This window comes from Sinohyriopsis cumingii, chromosome 1 (genome assembly GCF_028554795.1).
Source record: "Sinohyriopsis cumingii isolate HCF-2022 chromosome 1, ASM2855479v2, whole genome shotgun sequence".
In the NCBI taxonomy this organism is placed as follows: domain Eukaryota; kingdom Metazoa; phylum Mollusca; class Bivalvia; order Unionida; family Unionidae; genus Sinohyriopsis; species Sinohyriopsis cumingii.
Genome location: NC_142961.1, coordinates 32,141,895 through 32,163,998, shown reverse-complemented (window position 1 = coordinate 32,163,998; position 22,104 = coordinate 32,141,895). Strand labels below are relative to the sequence as shown.

The following is a 22,104-nucleotide window of genomic DNA, read 5'->3' as shown; positions in this document are numbered from 1 at the left end:
AACCTGCAACCTTTGGATTACAAGACTGACACTCTACCCGAGTTACCATGATTCCCCAGATCTAATGAAATCAATGTGAATGCAATCATTATATGTGTGCAGAGAGAGAGAGAGACAGAGAGAGAGAGAGACAGAGAGAGAGACAAAGCAAGAGACATGAAGAATAAGAAATTTGTGGACAAATTTCATATAATTCATGATGCCTACAATCATTAAAAATAAATTCTGTCAAGTGAAACAAACAAGGGAAAGAAGAGGGTTAATAGTATTTATATATTTTTCAGGCTTAAATGAACTGAACAATAACCGGTTGCAAAAATTTGCAATATTTTCAATTAGAACAGTAAGTAGATCATGCATGAATTGTGAATTAAGTGCTTTATCATCACTAGTAAGATGTGCCAGCCTATATATTATCCGAATACAACTTACAGATTCATATGACAGCTTTGATGTTGTTGTTGTTGTTCTAGGGTTTAACGCCATTTTTCAGCACAAGATAGGCTATACATGGCGGCCAGTATAACTTGTGGAGGAAGAACCCTGGAAAACCCAGGGAAGAACCACCAACCCACGAGAAGCTACTGACAGGCTTTCCCACGTACCCACACTAGCCGATCCTTGGACTCGAACCCACGCAGACAGAGGTGAGATGGCAGTGATCCGGAACAGTGAGCACTTTAGACCACTCAGCCACTCACTTTGAATCTGATGGATTAATATAGTAATAAGAATTATGAAAGCTGCCACTCCCAATTTAACTCACCTCCTTCGACAAGCTGTTTGGCCATTACTAGGGCTGTGGATCCTGTAGCACAGTTGTTATTCACCTGTCAAAGAGGAAAAAAATGCATTGAAAGCTCTCAAAATAAAAAAAAACTGAAAATGAAATCCCTGAAAAAATTAAGTACTTTTTGGTCCCAGAACTTCCCTTGCTCAAAAATGGAAGCAATATACTTGCTGGTAAATACACAGTCAAAATATTGCAGTGGATAGAATTACATTTACTGGTAATATTTAAAAATTATTAAAATCCAAATAACTGAAGATACAAGTATTATGTAATGAATTCATATAATGGATAAACACAGTGCATACCATATACACATTTCAGATTTATAAAATTATTTGGTATGTCATGCTTACAAGATGATCCATACCGTGCATGAATCAAATTTGCAGTAAAAAATATGTCAACTTGAATGTGATTATAAACCATATATTTTAAATTAACAGTTTCTTGTTAATCATAACATTTTGATTCTGATTATGGGTTCATGGACTTTCAAATTCTAACCTAGCCATCTGCAGATTGTGACTAAAAAATGTGCCAAGCTTGCTGAATCTTTTAAAAAAGTCAGCTGGTCAGAGATTGTTTTCACCAATTTCAGGGTGACTGAAAATTGTTAATAATATAACCTGGAAGATATCTTTTGATTATCAACATGTGTGATCGATGTACCAAAACTCTAGCACCTACAGATGGTGTTTATCATCTATTATTTTTGTCAAATTTTGCAGGACCCCATTAGATACTTACCATTTAGCAATTAATTAAATGGGTACAAATAAAAGTTCTCAAAAGTCAGCTTGTGAAAAACTATTTTGATGCATGTCACCAATTTCAAGGTGACTGGGTGATAATTGTTACATAAATACAGTGCTACCTCACTATAACGTGCCCCATGATAACATGAATTTGGATATAACATGGTTGTGGCATGGCTCCCGAAATTGCATATATTCATTCGCATATGAAAAAGTATTTTCTGTTCAAAGTATGTGAAATAGTGTATAAAAAAATGTATTACCATTTTGGGGAAGAGACCACATATGAATTTGATTATAACATGATCATGGCATGGTTCCTGAAATTTGCAATACATGTACGTGTATTTTTCTTGTACTCCGAAAAATACTTTTTTTAAAGTACAAGAAATAGTGTGTAAAATGTTTATTATCATTTTAGGGAAGAGTTCGCATATGAATTCGAATACAATACGATCGTGGCGTGGTTTCTGAAATTTAACAATTTCACCAGGTTCTTGAAGTGTTATGCCAAATAAACATCAGAAATGTTACTTATTACTTCTCCATGAGTAAAGCCAGTAAGTCGTCTTTGTGATTGTCTTCAATTAATTCTGCATACAATCATTGCTCAAACAATAGACAGGATGTGCTTCTTTTTTAACTGCATATACAACCAAGCAGCAGAAAATGTGGTGGTTGATAAAAGATTCTCACAAGTTAACAAACATAAAAAAATGAAAACTGCCAACATGTTTACTTGGCTTTGTGGTGTTATTAGACACAATCAGTTGATCAGTAAATAATGTCTGCTTTATTAGCTGGTCAACTGATAGGGTAAGAAACTGTGCATGCTTTCAGCTTATAATTTTTTTATAAAAGTGACTCGTGACCATTGCAGGCCTACTGTACCTAGTTCTCAGGTTTTAAATGTGCATGGTGTTTGCTTATGAACTCATTATTAATTTCCTATTTTTTTTATAAAAATATTTTACCGTTATGGAAAAGCAAGTTCACAAACACCAAGTTGTTCTCTGCACTTTGCACAATGGTTAGTATAGTAGTTTTCACATGTTTCTTTCAATATCCACAAAATCTGAAGTAAAAGTTATATGCATGCTGAAAGCATGTGTTGATTGTTAATTATTCTTGCTGCAGTCGTTCAAACAAATAGGCATTCGTGCATTAATTATTGGAAATTTACAATGGATAAAAGTACACAGAAATGCATATGAGAAAATTTTAGCAGTATGAAAGTTGTACAGACACCGTTTATAGACCCTGGAATGTAATGAACCATACATGTGCTTCATCTTTCTTAACCTAATTTTGTTGTTAATTTTTCCTACTGAATTCAGACACATAATGATCTGTGACAAAATTATTGAATAGTTTAAATATGTATGAAATTTTTACAATGGAATTACATATATTATGGATTAATTGCAGGCCCTGACAGTACGATATCAGACGGCAAATAAAAGGTGTTAACACTCTGTTCATGCTATATATTAAGCGTGGAATTCAGACACAATGATCTGAGACAAAATTACTGAATATTTAAAATCTGTGTGTAATGGAATTACACGCATTTATGGATGAACTGCATGCCATGATGGCATGATAGTAAACAGTGCTGATACTCTATTCTTGATATACATTAGACATGAATACACCTATATGTGCCAGTGAGTTGTTCTCTGAAAAAAAAAAGGAAAATACTGTCAAAACCCCGCACTAACACGACCCCACTATTAACACGATCCAATTTTTTGGACCCCAATTATCGCATTATAGCGGGGTGACACAGTACATTGAAAAAAGTATTCTGAGATCATTCAATTGTTAGTACAAATAAATCATTACAAAAAGTCTAGTTTAGATATCAGTAATACAAAACCGGCTGCTATTGAATAGATGGCACTTTTCTGTGTAGAAAATATCAGGACCTTGTGATGGGAATTAGTCCACCCATTAGGGTGAAACAGAAGATTCTTGAACAGGCTGCTTAAATCCTACATTGTAGAGAAATTTCTATTTATGTGCATTATTTTCAATGAAAAATAGTATTGTAAAATAGAAAGTGCAAGAAACTTCCAGTCAAGTATATTTCTATCTAACTGTCTTTAATTTTTTAACTAGTGAGTCATCATATTTCTCCAGGTATCAGTTTAAACAGATTTTTTGTAAACTAAATATCTGTCTGCATGTACTATCTTTGTAAAAACTTTGCTGACCTGTGCAAAAATTGTTTCATTTGTAAAATAAATACAACACTTTAAAAAATATATCCTATATTTTCTTCCAAATTATTTTTAACTTTCATTACTGACATTTTTGGGCAAGCTTAAATCTCCCAAAGGTAAGCTGAATCTTTCGGCATGAGGCAAATTGATTTTTATAAAATTATAAAATGTGCCCTAGCCCATTGATACCTATATCAACTACAAGGAATGTGCCCGCCAATTTTCAGTAGATAAAGAATATATTGTTCTCTGCAGAACCAATGGTGCTTATGAATCACTTAACCTCTGATGGGCCAACATTCCATAGGCTTTGCACAACACATCTGCCCATCAATATCATGAATGGCACATAATATTCCCACTCCAAGTTTAATACTTCCCTATATTTATAACTTAAATTTTTTGTGCAGAAAAAACTTTTATTTTGATGCAGAAATAATATTATAGTTCATCTTTTACAGTGACCCTGACCTTTGAGATTTTTTTACCCAAAATTAAAATGCTTCTTCCTTACCCCACGTGCAATCCTGGCACAAAATTTGGTCCAGATATGTTACACAGAACTAAATGTTATTGTGTGGAAATCCTTTATAATTCTTTCAGTGACACTGACTTTCACCCTTGACATTTGACCCCTACATTGATAAGGTTATTCTTTACACCAAGTACGAGCTAACTGAGTCTATTAACTTTAGGTAATGGAGAAGTCAAGGTACTATACAGAAATCATTCTCCTTCTTTCAGAGTGATCCTCACCATTGTATTTTTGATCAAAACATTGAAAGGGCTCTAATTCATCTTCTGTGCAAACCATCAATAAAGTAAGGCAACTGTAGAAATTGGAGAAGTCGATGTGTGGAACCAGCTTATGTTGTTTCTGTCACAATGACCTTGACCTTTTGGCTTTTGACCCAAAAATCAATTGGGTTCTCCCTTGCCCCAATTGCAAGTCAAATACGAAGTTTGGTATCTGTAAGTGGTCTAGAACTTGACTTATTTTGTGGAAGCCAATCTTCTTTGTTCAGCAACAGTGACTTTTACTTGGAGCTCAAATGTGATAGGTTTCTTCCTTACCCCAAGTGCAAAACTCCCAAGTTTGGTTACTGTAGTTACTGTATGAAAATGAATTGGCAACTGACACAGAAGGAAACCAGAGCATAATATGCTTTGTCCTATGGTGGGCATATAACAAAGCTAGTGATTAACTTCATTAAAGGTGTTGCAGCCTTACCAAAAAAGAAAGGAAAATGATGTATCTTTCACCAGAATTTGCATTAATGAAAGAAAATGGCAGAGAAAGGAATCCATCTGAACCCCTCCCTAATTGCCCTTTAATATAAAATTAACTGCTGCAAGACAATGATCATGGTGCAAACTGCAGTTTAGGAATGTGTGTGTGTGTGTGTGTGTGTGTGTGTGTGTGCATTTCACCCTACCAATCAGAAAAGACACAAAGATACAGTGATCATGAATAAAAATGTACAGTTCACTTTTTTCATTTCTATATATGTGATACTGTTTTCCCGTCAGAAAGCTAAGTACACTGAATAAAACTGATTATGACATACATGTACATGATTTCTTAAATTTTTGTCTTTTAATTTTTAGCACAAATGATCCATAAAAGTCTCATACTGAAGTTGGTTTTATAATTGGACCTTGTATAATTTTTCACATGAATGAAGTCTAAAATAAAAAGATCAATTTGTTTCAGAATTAAAGTATTCTAAAAATATTTAACAAATATATTTAACAAATAAAAAGCAGAAATAAAGCAGAGTGTTCTAGATAATTCTATACATTGCTCACTGATTGCCTTATATATATATATATATTGAAGATTTTCTCTCCAATTCCAGTGTGTAAAAGGGGATTAGTTATTTCAACATTAGAGTGAAATTACTGCAATAACTTTGCCCTTTTTGTGCATCTAAATCCAACCATATTAAAATAATAGGTACCAACATTCTTCATAACTCAATCTGGATGAAAACTGAAGATATATACATAGCAAACCAAAATGTCCTATGCTTAAATAATCTTTTCTATAGAAAAGCCATATTCTATCTGACCATTTTCCTAATCTAACCCTTAAGGCAATTAGTACAGTTTACTAATCAATGTACAGTGTGACCCTGCTATATAGCGCGCTCCATTATAACGTGAATTCGAATATAACGCGGTTGTGGCGTGGCTCCAGAAATTTCATATACATGTATTTTTCTTGTGCACAAAAAAAAAATCTTAAAAAGTACACAAAAAAAAACCGTAAAAAGATGCTTATCATTTTGGAGAAGAGATCGCATATGAATAATACAAGACGATTGTGGCTTGGCTCCTGAAATTTTATATGCATTTCTCTCATACACGAAAAAGTGTTTTTTTCATCTTAAAAGTACGAAGAAGAAGAAGAAAAAAAACGCATACAAAGTTTATTCTGGGATCGCGTAGGTCTTTGCCAATGTCGCAAACTTGGATTGTTTTTCCTTACTGGCTGAAAAACATACCATATGGCTTTTTTACTTATTGGCAACATTGTTGGCTGTTTAAATTTTTTTTATACAATCATTGGTTTGAAGTGCAGAAATTCAGAGGCCCCATGAAAGGAAGCCATATACTGGATATAAAATGCACTGAAAATTAATTTATTGTTACATAAACAAAATCTTTGTCCATACTGACAAACCATCTAAACAGTGCATTGTTACATCATAATCCGCTTATCTTGACATCTAGCATGAGGTCTGTATGTTCTGAAATATCTGCTTTTTTGTTGTTGACATTTCTGGTAATGGAGATCAACCAGACGAGGCATTGTCTTGTAATCTATCTTTCATCGGATTTTCGGTCACTCGCTAGTAATTAATATATTTACAAAGACTGACGTTTGTATGTGGATGGTAAGTAAAATTCATCTTCTTTTCACTCAGAATTAAATCCTTCAGAAAACTCTTTACAGTTTTCTGTAATAATCCCTGTCATCAGAATACCTGCGTGTCTATTGTCCGTTGACCCTTTGTTAATTTTCAGACGCATGCGTGGAAGGCAGCATCATGCTGCTACCACAAATGTAAATAAAAAAATTTTAAAAAATCTTACTTATTGGTTTATTCAACAGGCATGGAGGTACATTAACTTGAATAGTCTAAACGATGGCCAATTCCTTTTTTTAAAATGTACCCAGATAAAATAGTTTCCTGAAATTTCAAAAGAAACAGATTACCTCTGAAGCACCGACTGTTATGAAAACGTGCTCAGCAAATGGAAAAAATATCAGTCTCATTCATGTAATACAACTATTTGATGTTGCTGCCACAACAAGAAATGGGCATTCGTTTGGTTCTCCAAAGCTGTCCTTTAGTGGTGACTTCAATAGTGCATGCACCCTTCATCAAAGAAAGCCAACTACAATCTTTCAACAACAGCAAAGAACTTTTCTTCAAAGGAAGTCAGTAGCAAACTTAAATAAAAAGTGATGGAATCTGATGGATTTTTGCATTTTCCAACGTGACTGGAACACAATAACTGTGCTGTGAAAGTTTCCTTTTTGTAAGGAAAAAGTTTATGCTTACAAACGCTACCAATGGTGGCTTAAAATGCAAACTAACTTTTACCGACTTGGAATGTACTTTAAAGTAAATGTGTTTCGTCATTCGTTACATGATTGTGTTACGTTTTTCCACTGAATTCAGACCAATATGACCTGTTACAAAATTAATGAATATTTTAAAGCTGTGTGTGTGTGTGTGTGTATTTTCGATGGAATCACTTGTATTGTGGATTCATTGTATATGATGAGGTTCGCAGGTGAGTACACGGTGTTGATACTCTAGTCATGCTATACATTAGACATTTATATACAAACAGGATTCACGTATATGTACCAATTCATGGTTCTCTAAATAAAGTAAACTATTATGTCTTCTCTGTTTTCACTACAGGTGTATTTCTCATTTAATATGCATCAATTTAAGATGGTAACTGTGCCGACGAAGCACGTATTTTACCATCCGCATTTAGTACCCCCACCCACCCCCACACAATTTTTTTTGGGGGGTGTACAATTTCTTCAGCTAACTGACATGGTTGCATATAACACGGTTCGGTATATAATGTGGTTGGGTTTTATGGCTCCCAACTACCGTGTAATAGCGGGTTCGCACTGTATTTCTTTTTAATTATTTTGGACGATTACTGCTCTGTATATTTAAAATCTTTGTTCAATTAATAATGCTTATCACTTGTATGATATATGGTATGAAGTAATGCTTGGTGATACTAATTTCTTAACCAGCGACACTTCTATACTGACAGATAAGTGTCAAATCTCTGCATTCACAGTCTCAACTATAACCATATGCATAACTACAGGAAGTGCACATGCCCTTACTGATAAAAAAAATTCTTTGGTGGGAATGTAGACATCACTTCACTTTCTGAAAAAAACAACATCGCATGCCAAATGGTCATTCATGGGATTTAAACCAATCAGTGTATAGACAGATAACTGTTATGAATATTTAAATATAAATTACATCTTTAAAACTAAGTATGTTATGTACTGTATATAGCCTCTAAGTGCTGTTTTACAACTGTTCTATCTTTGTCAAAAGCTCAAGGTAAACATGACATTTAAAGTAAAGAGCTGTTATGATCTTGACAATTACATCTGGTTGTAATGATCAAAGAGAAGAACTTGACAGATGTGTGAAGCCCAAAACTATCATAACATTGTTGAGCCCATTTCCTGTAAATGTCAGCTTTTAAAGACAATAATATAAATCTTAGTGTTACATGTACTTTAGTCAACACTTCTTTCAGTAATGGTAACTTGACATTGGGAGACATGTATCGACAATAGAGATAATCTGATTACTTACCTTACTTCATGATATGAATTAATTATTGGTTCTGGATACATTTGAAATAAAAAGTGGCTGCTTGTGAGGGGAACATTTATATTTTTATACTATATGCTGGCCGCTGGTTGACTGAGAGGGGTAGCCATTCTTGAGGGGTACTTTTGAACACAAACTCATCAGTGCCAAGGGATTCTGGCCGTAAGAAGCGTTGGCCGCTGGTGGTGGTGGTGGTGGGGGGGGCACTACTGTATTGATGATCATGTAGATATTTTGGAGTTTTCCTCATTGTTGGATCCTTTATTTTTCATACATGATTTCTTCTCCAAAATTATCATTTAATTTGTCTACAAATTATTTTTCATACTTTGAAAACAATACTGATTTTTCTTCATCTACGAATAATTACATGTTTGCAATATGTTTTGCATTTTTAGACATCAAAAGATGCAAATGTTGCCAATCTTTAAATAGTAGTCCTTGTTTATAACAAAATGTTGTAAACTAAACTTTTATTGCTATTTCTGCTCTAACTTTTAGAAAGTATTCTGCATTTCTAAAGCTATATCAATATCTATGATAGAGCATATTTCCAGGTGAGAAATGAAAGAAAACCAATTCATCAAATACACTGGGATAGGGAACAAACCTTCTGAATCAGAACTCAGTAAAACATCATTCCTGCCTTCAAATTCTAAACATCAAGTGTGTTTTCCGTCATATGCCTGTGAATATGACTGATTCTATTAAACTTACATTATAAACTGGGATGCCTGTTAGACCAAGTTGGTACAAAGCTCGCTGGCCACAAGTAGAGTCACCTGTACAAATAAAGAAGACGTCCAAGTGGGATGATATTGATTGCCTGGCTTACAAAACATAGCAGTTAACAATTCACTAAGCAGTCTTATGTACCGTTGTTAAGAACACATCACAAGGTAAGCCTATCTCATAAGCATCACTTAAGTCAGTTTTACTTATTTTACCACCTGTATTGAAAATGTATGAGAAATATAGACTCTAGATCTAATGATGTAACAAACTCAGCAACCCTGATGCAAGACCACCTTATTAATGTATGCAAATCTCACTTTTTCTTATAGAACCTATCAAAGATACACATTTATTTGCAAATTGGTGCAAAATCCATCCAACTGAAAATTCAGTCTCTATAGTGGCAACAAGCTCAGGTAATCAGAAATTCATAAATATGTCTAGATTTTGCACATAATCAAACTCACCTGACATAGTGATGATACAAGGTTATTTAACAAGTTTGATAAAAAATCTCATCACAAATATAGTTTCTTAAGTATTAAAAAGTTCAGCCAATCAGATGCAAGAGCATATAGTTAATATGCATGGATCTCACTCATTATTGAACTTGTCTGAAAACTTTAAGATACAACTTCAGGTTGCAAGTTTGATACAAATCAGATTAGAAATATAATCAATGAGTGGTAACAATCTCCACCAATCAGATGCAAACATCAATTCATATGTGTAAATCCCACTCATTGTCAAACTTATTACAAAAAATCATAATAAAAGTCCATATTCCAAGTCAAATCAGAAATATGGTCTTCAGATTTTAACCAAAGTCACCCAATTAAATTAATATGCATAAATCTTGTTCATGGTTGAATCATTCAAGATTTTAATGATATAAGCACATGTCAACTTTCATCATAACTGTATCAGAAATACTGTCTCCAGACTGGAAACAATCTCTGTCAATCAAATACAATACCATCTCATTAGTATGCATGGATCTCGCTCATTGTCAAACTCATCAGAGATCTTGACGATACAACCATATGCCAACTTTGCTCAAAACTGGATCTGAAGTTTTGCATTCGAGTGAAAACATGCCCAGCCAATTAGATTCAAGCCCCTATTGTAAGTATGATCAAAATGAGATTAGAAATATAGCAATCAGAAATGGTAACATGTAATTATTGATGAATGGATGAATGATGTATAACAGACAGAGCCATGCCATAAGTTCACTAAACTTTATGGCCAGTTGAGCTAAAAGAAAAATAAACCCAAACCCACAAATAAGCTATAATACCAAAACAAATTTTGTAGAAGATTGCTCCAATCACAAGTCACATCTAGATTCTCATGTACGAGTTTTGTTGTACAAAGCCCTTTTGTTAACCAATAGCAAGTCATCATACCATGAGAAATAAATATTTGACAGCATTAAAGATTTTAATAAGCACCAAATCTATAAAAAAAATAAACATTAAATCTTCACAATAATAAGTCTGGATTGGTTTGGTGTTTTACAGTAAAGCAAGAGTCTTGTACAGTAAAGTACCTCACCCAAGAAAACACCATGATAGCCCATCTAGGCTTACAGAGTGTGGGGAGGGAGGCATCAAACCCACATACATCTGTAGGAGAGATACCAAATCCAACCGATCTGGCAACTCTTCTTAAAAGATCTATGAATTTGACTTTAGCTCTAAGTTGCCTCGATCAATATAACTAGGGACTATTTAAGCTAAGGTAATCTTAGCTGGACACAAGTCAAATACCTCAACCAATGAGTAACCATGTGTTCTTCCAAAATAATAAAGCTCTTTGTTAAATTCTGCCAATAGCATGAAATTTGATGATTTACAAACTTCTCTTTAAGAGCATATATAAAAATGTTGTGGCCAAACTTGTGATCTAAAATGACCCACTAATGGCAGTATGTAAAATACGGAAATTTCACAACTGTCTGACAAATTTTGCCACAGGAAAAGTTTTAAAATCCTTAGCACGAGAAGAGCTAGAAAATTGATTCAAAAAGTTTATTTCTAAAATATATCCATGTTTACATAAAATGCTCCTCCCCTTAATGATTTTATCCCTTAAAGTAAGTGAATGCATGTCAGGATGGACAAAATGTTAAATACTGGACACATATATATTTCATCTATTCATGACCAGCAACTGTATACATACACTTTTGATTCTTTATTTGGCAATTTTCTGAAACATGGTATCCAATATAACACTCTATATACATGGATGCCTAAGTTTCTTCACTAATTTTAAGGTAAATTTGTGAAAAAAGGATCTATTACATTTCTTTTAATAAGTTGTTTTCTATGTGTTAATTAGGCAAAAATGTTTTCAGATTGTGTAATCTCTCTGCTTTTATGTGTGTACTACCTATGTACTGTATATGAACAGCAAGTGAAGTCTCTGAACTAATTCATCAGTGTCCACTAAAATCTTTACACATGCCGTAATTGATTTTACTTATTTTATTTCCTGACTGAATAATGGTTCAGCTCAATGGTTTCACACATTGCATGGTTATAAGTATTGATTTTTTTTAAAAAAGTAGTAAATGCATAAAAAAATATAATGAATAAACTTTGATTTCATTTTATGAACACAAAATGATCGCTTCTTTAATGACCGTCATTTATGACACAGGTCAAGTAAATATAAGAGGTACTGCAGCATACATGAACCTACAATTCAGCTGAAATTATATTCAGTACTACTCAAAGTTAAATCTATGAAATATTAATATTCTTTATATACTATGATCAACAAAACTTACAACTGGGAAAGAAATGACATCAATTTGATTTTTAAGTAAACAGAACCTGGAGCATATATTGGAGGTGTATTTCTGTACTCATGACCAAAACTTACGTCCATCATGAATACTCAAAACTGTGGATGAAATTCTATGTTTGCATTTTTCACCTTCCTGGGGTCCAAGGAGTGGAGCCAGATACAAAAAAATCTTTTCCACCAGTTCACATAGGAAAGTAGTCAGCATGTGAGCTGATGGAGGTGATCACAAAATCTCCACATTTTTATTAAACAACAGACCTGCAAAGAACCTGATGTATAACTTGAGATTTTTTCCAGGAATTCAAGATAAGATCATGTCTTTATTTAACTAATGTAAGTTGAAACCATCTATGGTATTTCTGAGTGTTAGAATTTTCAAATCTGCCTCTGTGGCAGCCACACTGGATGAAAAATTGTCACTATTTTCATTCAGGAAAACTAGATACCAATAGATGACTTTTGTTGAAAACCCCATAACAATGCGACCATCCATTCTGGAGAACTAGTAAAGATTTTAAATTAGTTCATTGTGGTAGTCATAACGGTTGTCTGCATGGCAAAATGACCTTCCATCTAGGAAGAGTAGCAATAAAGATAGCAATAATAAGATTTTCAAGATGGCTATCAGATAGGCACCATTTTCATTTATCACCAACTAGACACCATAAGAAGTCTTCTGGTGAAAACCATATCCTTATATGACTTTCAGTTCAGGAGGAATAACAAGATTTGCTGTGGTTACCATATTGGATGTCATATTGGCATCAGTTTCTTTAAGGACCAACTAGACAACACAAAAAGTCTTTCAGTAAAAATCCAATACTGAAATGACCCTCCATTCAGGTGGACTAGCATTAATCAGATTTGCAAGACTGCTGCTGTTGTGGCCATACTGTATGTCTGGGAGGCAATGTTTTCATTTTGGACCAACTAGATCTTAGGATGAATGTGTGCATGTAAAGTTTGATGGCAATAATCCTAGTAGTTTTGGAAGAGTAGCAATAACAAACTTTTGTTAATGGATGGACATAGGACAACAGGCTATACCATAATCACAGATCATGGCCCCAATCATGGTCACCAGGATTTTTATTTTAAGGTAGCAAAACCTATCAAAATGTGGAAACGGTGTCGTGAGGTTCTGAAAAACTGTTTTCTAGGGTCATAGTCAAACAAGGTAGAGAACAACTGTTATAAGGTCATCTGGTCTATGACCAACAGACCTAAAAAGCATGGCAATAAAAACTGTAACCACAGAATGGTTGAGAGGAAATAAAGTTTTAAGCATTGTAATATAGATGCATCCTCATTCCAAAGTACTTAACTGTACCATGCAAAAAGTAGGAAATGAAATGTAATACAAATATACCTATGGATAAATGCAATACATAAATGTGTAACCACAATCTGAATACCAAATACTTTCACCTGATTTAGAAACTGAAGGAAGTGAGAAGGATTTCAAAACAGCAAACACTGAAACAATTAATTCGATACATATATTGTATTTTTAAACAACTGAAATGAAGCATAACACAGCAGCAATGCAAAACTTACCATATACATAACCAACACAAGCCTGTTCTATTTTATCATAGGTGATTCCAGCATCTTGCAAAGCCTTTGTTCCTATGAACAGAAAACAAATTGTGAAAGTTACCAGTAATCTTACAAGTCTATTGGACCAAATTCTTATGGTGAATTATTTATCCCCTGCAATGGTTGATCTTGGACATGATATAGATATTTAAAGCCTGAAAGTCAGACAAGGTATGACAATCAAAGATACAATGTTTATCATTCATGTAAGAATTTATGTTTCCTGTTGTTGTCTGTAATCATCCGGTAAATTTTCAAATTTGCTTACTCGGTAATAATGATGATCAGTAATGTTTCAATTATCAAATAGCTTTTACATTTTTCTATCAACAATATTTTTCACACATATTTCTTAAAACAAACATTTTTGCATAACAGATTCAAAATTTCTACTGTCTTCATATAAAACTGATATAGAACTGAGAATTATCTTCTTTTCACAATGAACAAACTGTTAATGCTGGCAAAGCTTATCTATCAAAACACATCAAAGTCAATAAATTTATTTATACATGAAAAATATACAAATACATTTTTATGTTTTATTGGTTTTAATGGCCTTTTAACATAATAATGTCTACATCATGCCAAGGAAACAGCAGGCATGTGCCTTTTCCAAGGACACACTGGCACCAAGCCCAGCCTGGGCAGGTGTCAAACAAGCAGCCCATGTATTATGAATATGACACTCTATTTACTGTGCTACTGCAGGTCCCTAGTATATTTTTATTGTCATATTTCTTAGTAAATTTTGTTTTATTAGTGTACACTTATGAGCTTAAATTTCTAAACAACATTTCTCAGACTTGGTCAACATCTGATCAAGTACAGAACATGCAAGTTGATATGGTGATGGACTTTAATATATTATTAATTTTGAAATAATCGTGGGCATTAAGGATTAGATAAAACATGTGACTAAAATATCTTTGTTATTTACCTTTGTTATAAACTGTACAGTATAAACTCACTTGTAAAACAAGTCCGACTGCAAAATGCCCACACCCAGATCAGCTGAAGATCTTTGCTGGCTGATATGAGTTTGTGCAGTTTGTTTGGAGTAATCAATACAGCAAACAACACAGACCCTAATCTGCAGATGCATTATGCTTTGGCAGATCAGCTTCTTTGTTGTTTGCAGTGTGACTTGATTTATAAGCGAGTATATACGGTACCTGATAATCTATAAGTAAAAATACAAAGGGCTTTTTAACCAATATTTTTGAAATATTTATTTGTATACATACTGTAATACACCTGTGCTCTATTTTTTAAGTGACCAAGTATAGAAGATGCAAGTTGATATAGTGATAGAGTTTATTATATTATTAATGTTGTAATAATCCTAGGCATTATGAATTAAGTTACATAATATGTTGGTAAAACGTCTTTATTATTTATGTTTGTTTGAACTCTCTATATTTCTGTCATTGATTTAATATCATCTATTAAAAAATTGCACACTTATTTGATTGGAGACATTTATAAATTAGGACTTATTTCTCATTAAGTTATTGACCAGTACAGTTCTGATTTGACAAATGTAATAAAGAAAATAAACCTATTTTGAATGCATATTATACCTTAGCCCACTTTTCTCTTAAAAAATTGCTTTCCTTCATTATTCTTCTCATTTTGTTCTTACCTGCCTCTTTGGCCATCTGAGGGTAGTCAAAGTCTTCCCTTCTGCCTGGTTTTTCAAACTGTGAAGTTAAAAAAAAACATTCAGGCTAAAAATCCCAAGAAAACCAAATCAGTTTTTTGGGTCATGATTATAATGGAAAGGGTGTAGGATTATGGACATCAGTAACAATATGCCTAACAAAAAAGAAACAACATATTTCATACACAAAAGAAGTGGTAGTCATTGAGAGAATATGTGGTTTCAAAGGCAACATCAGAGTTCATGTTACTGAAGGTTGAAACCGTGTGCCAATGGCCCTTATTGTTCGTCTTTGGTGCAATAAAGTTCCCACTATGGCACCCACAAAATACATAAAAAACCAAGAAAATAATGATAAAACTGTAAATGTGCATTATGTCTATATATTTATTGATCGGTGGCACTTCAACTATAGGGTTACCTTCTTCACTGGGGTAGTCATACTTAAATCCTGCTACACTACACATAATACCTATCTTAAGTTAGCACCTTCTTCTACTGTAATTTTAAACACCCTCATTTCTCCTGAATCGAATGAACACCATTAGCAGCATGCAATGTAACAGTCTTTTCTTTCAATCAGCTGTAATCACTGACATTGTGTATGCTTCTAAATAATAAAATAGTCATATTCAATATTTAAATTATTCAGTATACTCTACTCTGTGATATGTTACTGCCATATGTTCATAAAACAAAAAATGTACATCTGACTGTTGTCTACTAGTGTTGTAGTTTAATTTGATATTGTACTATTTTTAATCTACTGTTGTATCGTTTTTAATCTGACAATGTATTGTCTTTTACCTATATTGTTTTTTTAATCTGCTGCTACCACTGGCACTGTAATGTCTACATGTATACTGTTGCATTGTAAATATGTAATATTTGTGTATCTGTTTGCTGAATTATGAAATACTGTTATGTCAGTAAAAAAGCTCTTATGGATCTTGTGTTTTATGCATTTTACTCAGACAACCAATGTTAAATAACAATTTCTTGTATATTGTAAAAGATTGTTAAAGTTGATTTTAGACTGACTTAATGCAGCCTATAGAAAAGAGTGTGCTTTTGGCCAAAGAAGCTTAAGACATTCAATTTCATTGGCTTACAGAAATATCTCACCAATTTTAATAGCTTGGACAATAATCTAAAGCAGATGGCTGATAGTCACTGACAGACAATGTAAAAAAAAATATATTTTCAGCAAAAACATAGCTGTACTTATTGCTATAGCAGCAGAATGGGATAAAAAAAATGAAGACTCACATGTTCATAATAATTCTAGAGAATGGTTACTTGAGCATAAGGCATTCAGATCTCAATATGGAAGGCTCACAATGGTAGGATTCAACCTGCCTGATAACCACTGTGTCACTGCTGCTTCACTGTGCCAGTTTCTTGCAACAAACAAGATGGTGCATTGGGCCTACTCTACATCCCTGAACCAACAGATGGTTACACTAATAGACCTGATGATATAAGTGCAGAATATACAGTTTGTAACCACAATTCTGTTTAGTTTAACAAGACACACTCCTCAACTCATTTTACTGTAGTGAGAATATCCAGGATGTTAATACTGCATCAGATAAATGGTATGATCTTTCTCTTTGTGCACTACACATATTGTATAATGTATTGTCTTTTCACCATCCGACTCTACAAACTGAAATCCAGGACAATGATTTTAAAACTTCTGAAGTGTACTTTCTATTTGACTACCATTATACTTTTTAAGGTCTTTTTCCATGAGCAAGCATAAAATAATATCTGCTTGTTTTTGACATTTTAATATCTTTATTCTCATCATCCTACAGATAATCATGTAAATTTGTGGAGGGGGGTGTTATAAAACTAATTTTAATGATGTAATACTTAACCATTTCTATTGCATAAGCTGGTACTTTGTACTTTTCTGAGCAGAAAATAACCTGCCTATAAGATAAGAATTCATCCTTCCATTAAGTGAACCGAAGGATTAGCAATGAGATTTTTAACACTGCTGCCTTGGTCAATACATTGGTTGTCTATTGGGCACTATTTTCATTAGCCCAACTAGACCTTGTGTTGAATGTGTGTATAAAATTTCACAACAATCCAGTAGTTTAGGAGTAAATAATAACAAATGTGCTAATGCAGAGACCATGGACAAAAGACACTGGATGAAAGGCCAATATATAAGCTATTCTGGCCTATGACCAATACAGCTAAAAATGCTGACACCTAAATTTATAGTGAATAAATAAAAGCACTTATGACCATTACAAATCTTGATAGACTTTGTCTACTTCTACATGAATGACAAGATATCATGTACAGTATGCTATTCTGCAAGGTCAAAATGTGTAACTTGGATAAAGTTATAATGGCTTTAAGTAAATGTGATTATCATGTGTAACACAACCATGAATGTTCTGTTTCACTCAAATTATTTTGTTTTTTTACAAAGACTTTTCCTCTCATTACTCAAGCTAAGACCACAGATTATATTTCTTAATGACCAGAAGTCATATAAATGCAGTGGTCATCGTGAGTGCTTACTTTAAAAACAAATCGATAAAAAACCATCAATAAAAACTAGAGAAATGATGAATAATTTGCTAATGTAAATACACCTTGCATGTAATCCATACCCCCCCCATGGAGATAAATCAATGATTATTATTTATATACAAATACAAAAATGTATGCATATATTCTGATGATGACCATAATATGTACATAGTATAACGTTCACAGCAATCAAAAAAAAACTTGAACTAGTTTTGAAAATGATATTTGTCATAAACTGCATTAAGCTCAAGTTAAAATGGGTAATAACAAAAACTAGGGAAACCAAGTTGCATATCTTTAGGTCATGACCATAATATTTACCAAGTTTCATGGCAAACCATCAAAAACAGGAGGCAAGTGTACATAAAGTGTTAATACTTGGTTGTCAGTGGCAGTCAGGTTTAATGATTTTCAGATGATTCATGTAACTGTATTTGCAATACTTGCAATCAGGGTCCATTATAAAGTGACTATGAATATATGGTTTTCCACATCAAGCAGGTTTGTAGAAGACATATGTCTTAGTGTATTAAACTGCTCACTATCTGAGGAAGCTACATAGTTCAAAAAATGTTATGAAATTTCAGATCCAAGATTTATTAGATGACACTTGAGTGTCTGCTTCATTTAGAGTTCTGTTTGCAGCAATGGGTATTTTGGGGTCATTTTTTTGTTGTAATAAAGTACTTCCTTTCTGGCTGTAATCTGATGCTTTATACAAAATGTCTGACTATAATGAAAGAATGAGTGTACCTGTCACACATGATGTAAACAGAAGAGTATGACCAGCAAGGATAGCCAGCTTAAAATCCCAAGGGGGGTTTAGAACAATCAGAATCATCTCAGCCTTTATCACTGAATCGGACAGCGCTGTGCATGTGCAGATACACAAACTGAGCAGTCTGACTGGCTTTGAAAATGAACTGCCAAACTGCACCTAGCAGCATAGGCTATGTATATGTTTATAACTTACTAGATCTGGGGTACTGTTTAATAGTACTTCCTTTAGCAGCTGGTTTTCTGCTTTTCTGTCCACAAGATGGAACATTTCAGTGAGGAACAATGTACATGGCCTTAAACAATGCCTGTGTTTGCAAAGAATCTGTGCAAAATTTAGAGAAGTTGTTGAGGAAATGGACAAAATTCAACTAACTTATTTGCACGTAGACCTTGGATACAGAATGCTACTGATATTTTACAGTTGTTGGAAGGTTCAGTTGTATTATTATCATCATTTACCTTTATAACAGGTATCATTCTGCTAATAAATAGTTACAGCCGAGTCATACTAAAGACTAGGGCATAACCGATTAGCATTTTTCTACTGATTTCCGATTCTGGATTTTGGGCATGAAATTTTTCCGATTCCGGATACGATTCAATTAATCGGAAATGCTAAATTAAAAGGTTTTTCAAATTAACTTTTTAAACCGTGTTACACACGTTTTGCATATCACACCGATGTCACAAGGGGAAGGATATGGCAGGACTATAGCAAAATGCAACGAAGTTCAAAGCCACAAAGAATCCATGAAATTTTTTATTTTTTTGCCAGTTCCGACCCATTCTTTGTTCAACAATTAGTTGATTTTGCCGCCAGGCTTTTATTTTCCCGCCTTAATCATTTATGTCGGCAAGCGGCCAGTTCCATCCTGTACTTTATTCAACAATTAGTTGATCTTGCCGCCATGCTTTAATGTCGCGGTCAAATAAAAATAAAACAGGCTTTTGTTTGGTCCTATAAAGTTGGCCTCTTGCGGAATCATTTTCTTTTAATACCTCATTAGCATGTGTCAATGTATTCAATATTATGCCTTCATTATTGAGGATGTTGACATAAACGGGTAGGACTGTATTATATATTTTAATAAATTTAAATCTTTCGGTCTAACTCAAGTATTATCGTTTCACCCCGTTGTGTTGACCATATTGGACTTTTCTGACTTCTTATTTAACTTTATTAACGCACTATCGAATGACACGCAGTGTTAGACACGGTGCTATAGAAATTTTATTATCCGAATCGGTCATTCCTGCCTTGTCCGACTCCGATTAATCGGAAGTTCATACTATCCGGTGGAATCCGATTTCCGGATCAAAAGTCGGTTATGCCCTACTAAAGACTTCATAAAAATGGTACTAACAGCTGCCTCGCTAGGCGCTCAGCATTAAGAGGTTTGTGTTAGGACTGGTTGGCCTGGTGTCAGGATAATGTAACTAGGTGGGACATAATGCTACATGTCTGTGGCTTGATGCCTCAGTGCTAGACATCACTATAAACCTCCACACTGCAGACATCGTAGCGATATGACTGAAAAATTGTTAAAGCTACATCAAAAATCCAAATCACACACACAGAGTTGTAACATTGATAAATAAATTATCTGTTCAGTTTTACAGAACTTGTTGGTTTTGCTTCTTTCTGTTATTTAGTTTGTGACCATATAGTCATAATGCATGTTATACAATATCATCCACCACCTAGTTGACATATCTGCCCAAATCATACCTTGTATCCACTTCATCTAGGTCTAGATGATGGAGTATGAAATACCCGCAGTTCCAGTCAGCCTCATCAGTTTACAAAAATGGCTTCTTTCCTCACAATTGACCATCTTTGATACCTTGATTACATAAAACATCCAGCATTTGGCCTTAAAAACTGTAAGGTAATCAGTTTACAACTTTCTGTTCACACTTGTCAGCCTGCATTACCTGATAACCACACATCATTGCACCTGTATTACATTTACTGGTCACTATAATCTGGGAAGGACACACAAAAATATAGATTCTTTTTATCTAAAACAATAATTTGTTTTTCAAAAGCAACAGATTCTAACTAGAAAACAGTATGTGTGGCAGATATCCTTTAAAATGTTGTGGGTTTGTTTGTACTACTCTTGGAAGAATAACATGTATATTGATGGGCAAATAAATGCCAATATTTTAATAAAAAGTTATCAAATCAAGTCATAATTGAGTCCATCTTCCTCTATCATAAACATTAAAGATAATCCTAAAGCAATCTAACCTCAGTTATGCTACCTAAGTGTGACACCAGAGACCTGTTGGCACTGCCCATTCATAATGATTGTGCACAGGTGCCGATAAGGATTAAATAGTAGTCAAGCAAATGTTCTCAAGCTTGTAAATAAATCCCAGCTGGCAAGAGCAACCATTATATGCGTACACTTATGTTCACCTAAAATGCTGTAACAGTATTCTATTAGACACTAGAAATGAGTTGACCTGACACTCGACCGGGGATGCTAGCTCTCATGTAGGTTGGATTTGCATGCCTTTTATTCCACTTTCTTTATTTGATACAGAAGATGTAATTAACATGGTAAAACAAGGTCAGCTTTTAATTCATTGCAACAATACAACAAATACTTTCACGAATCAGGTATAAAAACACCATAGGCACTTAATTAGGTTCTCACTGAAATGCTAGCGGACAGAGCTGTTTTACGGTAGAGTGACATATTTCATGTTTGAATACAGCTGGGCAAATTGTATTTATGATCATTACACTGAAACTGAGCTAAAAGATAGAATACATAAATTTCACTTGATTAAAAATCAAATTTAATTCATATTTATTTATAAAATTGCTGCCTCAAGTAGGTGTCAGTGACATTTCATTGATCAAAGCTGTGTTACATGCTGTTATTCACACTGTACCAAGAATGTTGTTTGCAAAGAAATTTTAAAAAAGACAGGAAATCTCATTAAAAGTTGATAATTTCATAATGCTGATTCATATTTCCAGGTCATATCAACCGTTTTCAACCATACAACTAGCAATATCTCATGGTTTCAGTTACCAATTTTTTTGTGATTTTCTTCATTTCAACAAATAGAGGTCAATTTTTTAAAACTTTCTAGTAAAAGAAAAATGGGATCCATGACTGACCCCATGTTATAAGTTCATGAGTTATCAGGGCACGAGTTATCGACAAAGTGTTGTATGTCCTCCTTGGATCATGAGATGTTTACTCAAACTTGGTACAGAGATTTATGAATGAAAGTAGTACTATGTATTATTCACATTCATAAG

At 33.7% G+C, this 22,104-nt stretch overlaps 1 protein-coding gene across 1 annotated transcript in view; it reads right to left on the bottom strand.

Moving 5' to 3' along the window:
• The window catches only part of LOC149806650 (sterol carrier protein 2-like), a 91,949-nt gene that overhangs the window by 68,005 nt on the left and 1,840 nt on the right, over positions 1–22,104 (bottom strand). Inside the window, exons 2-5 of the mRNA XM_089956167.1 lie at positions 15,468–15,525; positions 13,781–13,852; positions 9,389–9,453; positions 767–830 (exon numbers count right to left, since the gene is read on the bottom strand). Coding sequence (XP_089812293.1) covers positions 767–830; positions 9,389–9,453; positions 13,781–13,852; positions 15,468–15,525 — 259 coding nt within the window. The remainder of the gene's footprint in view (positions 1–766; positions 831–9,388; positions 9,454–13,780; positions 13,853–15,467; positions 15,526–22,104) is intronic.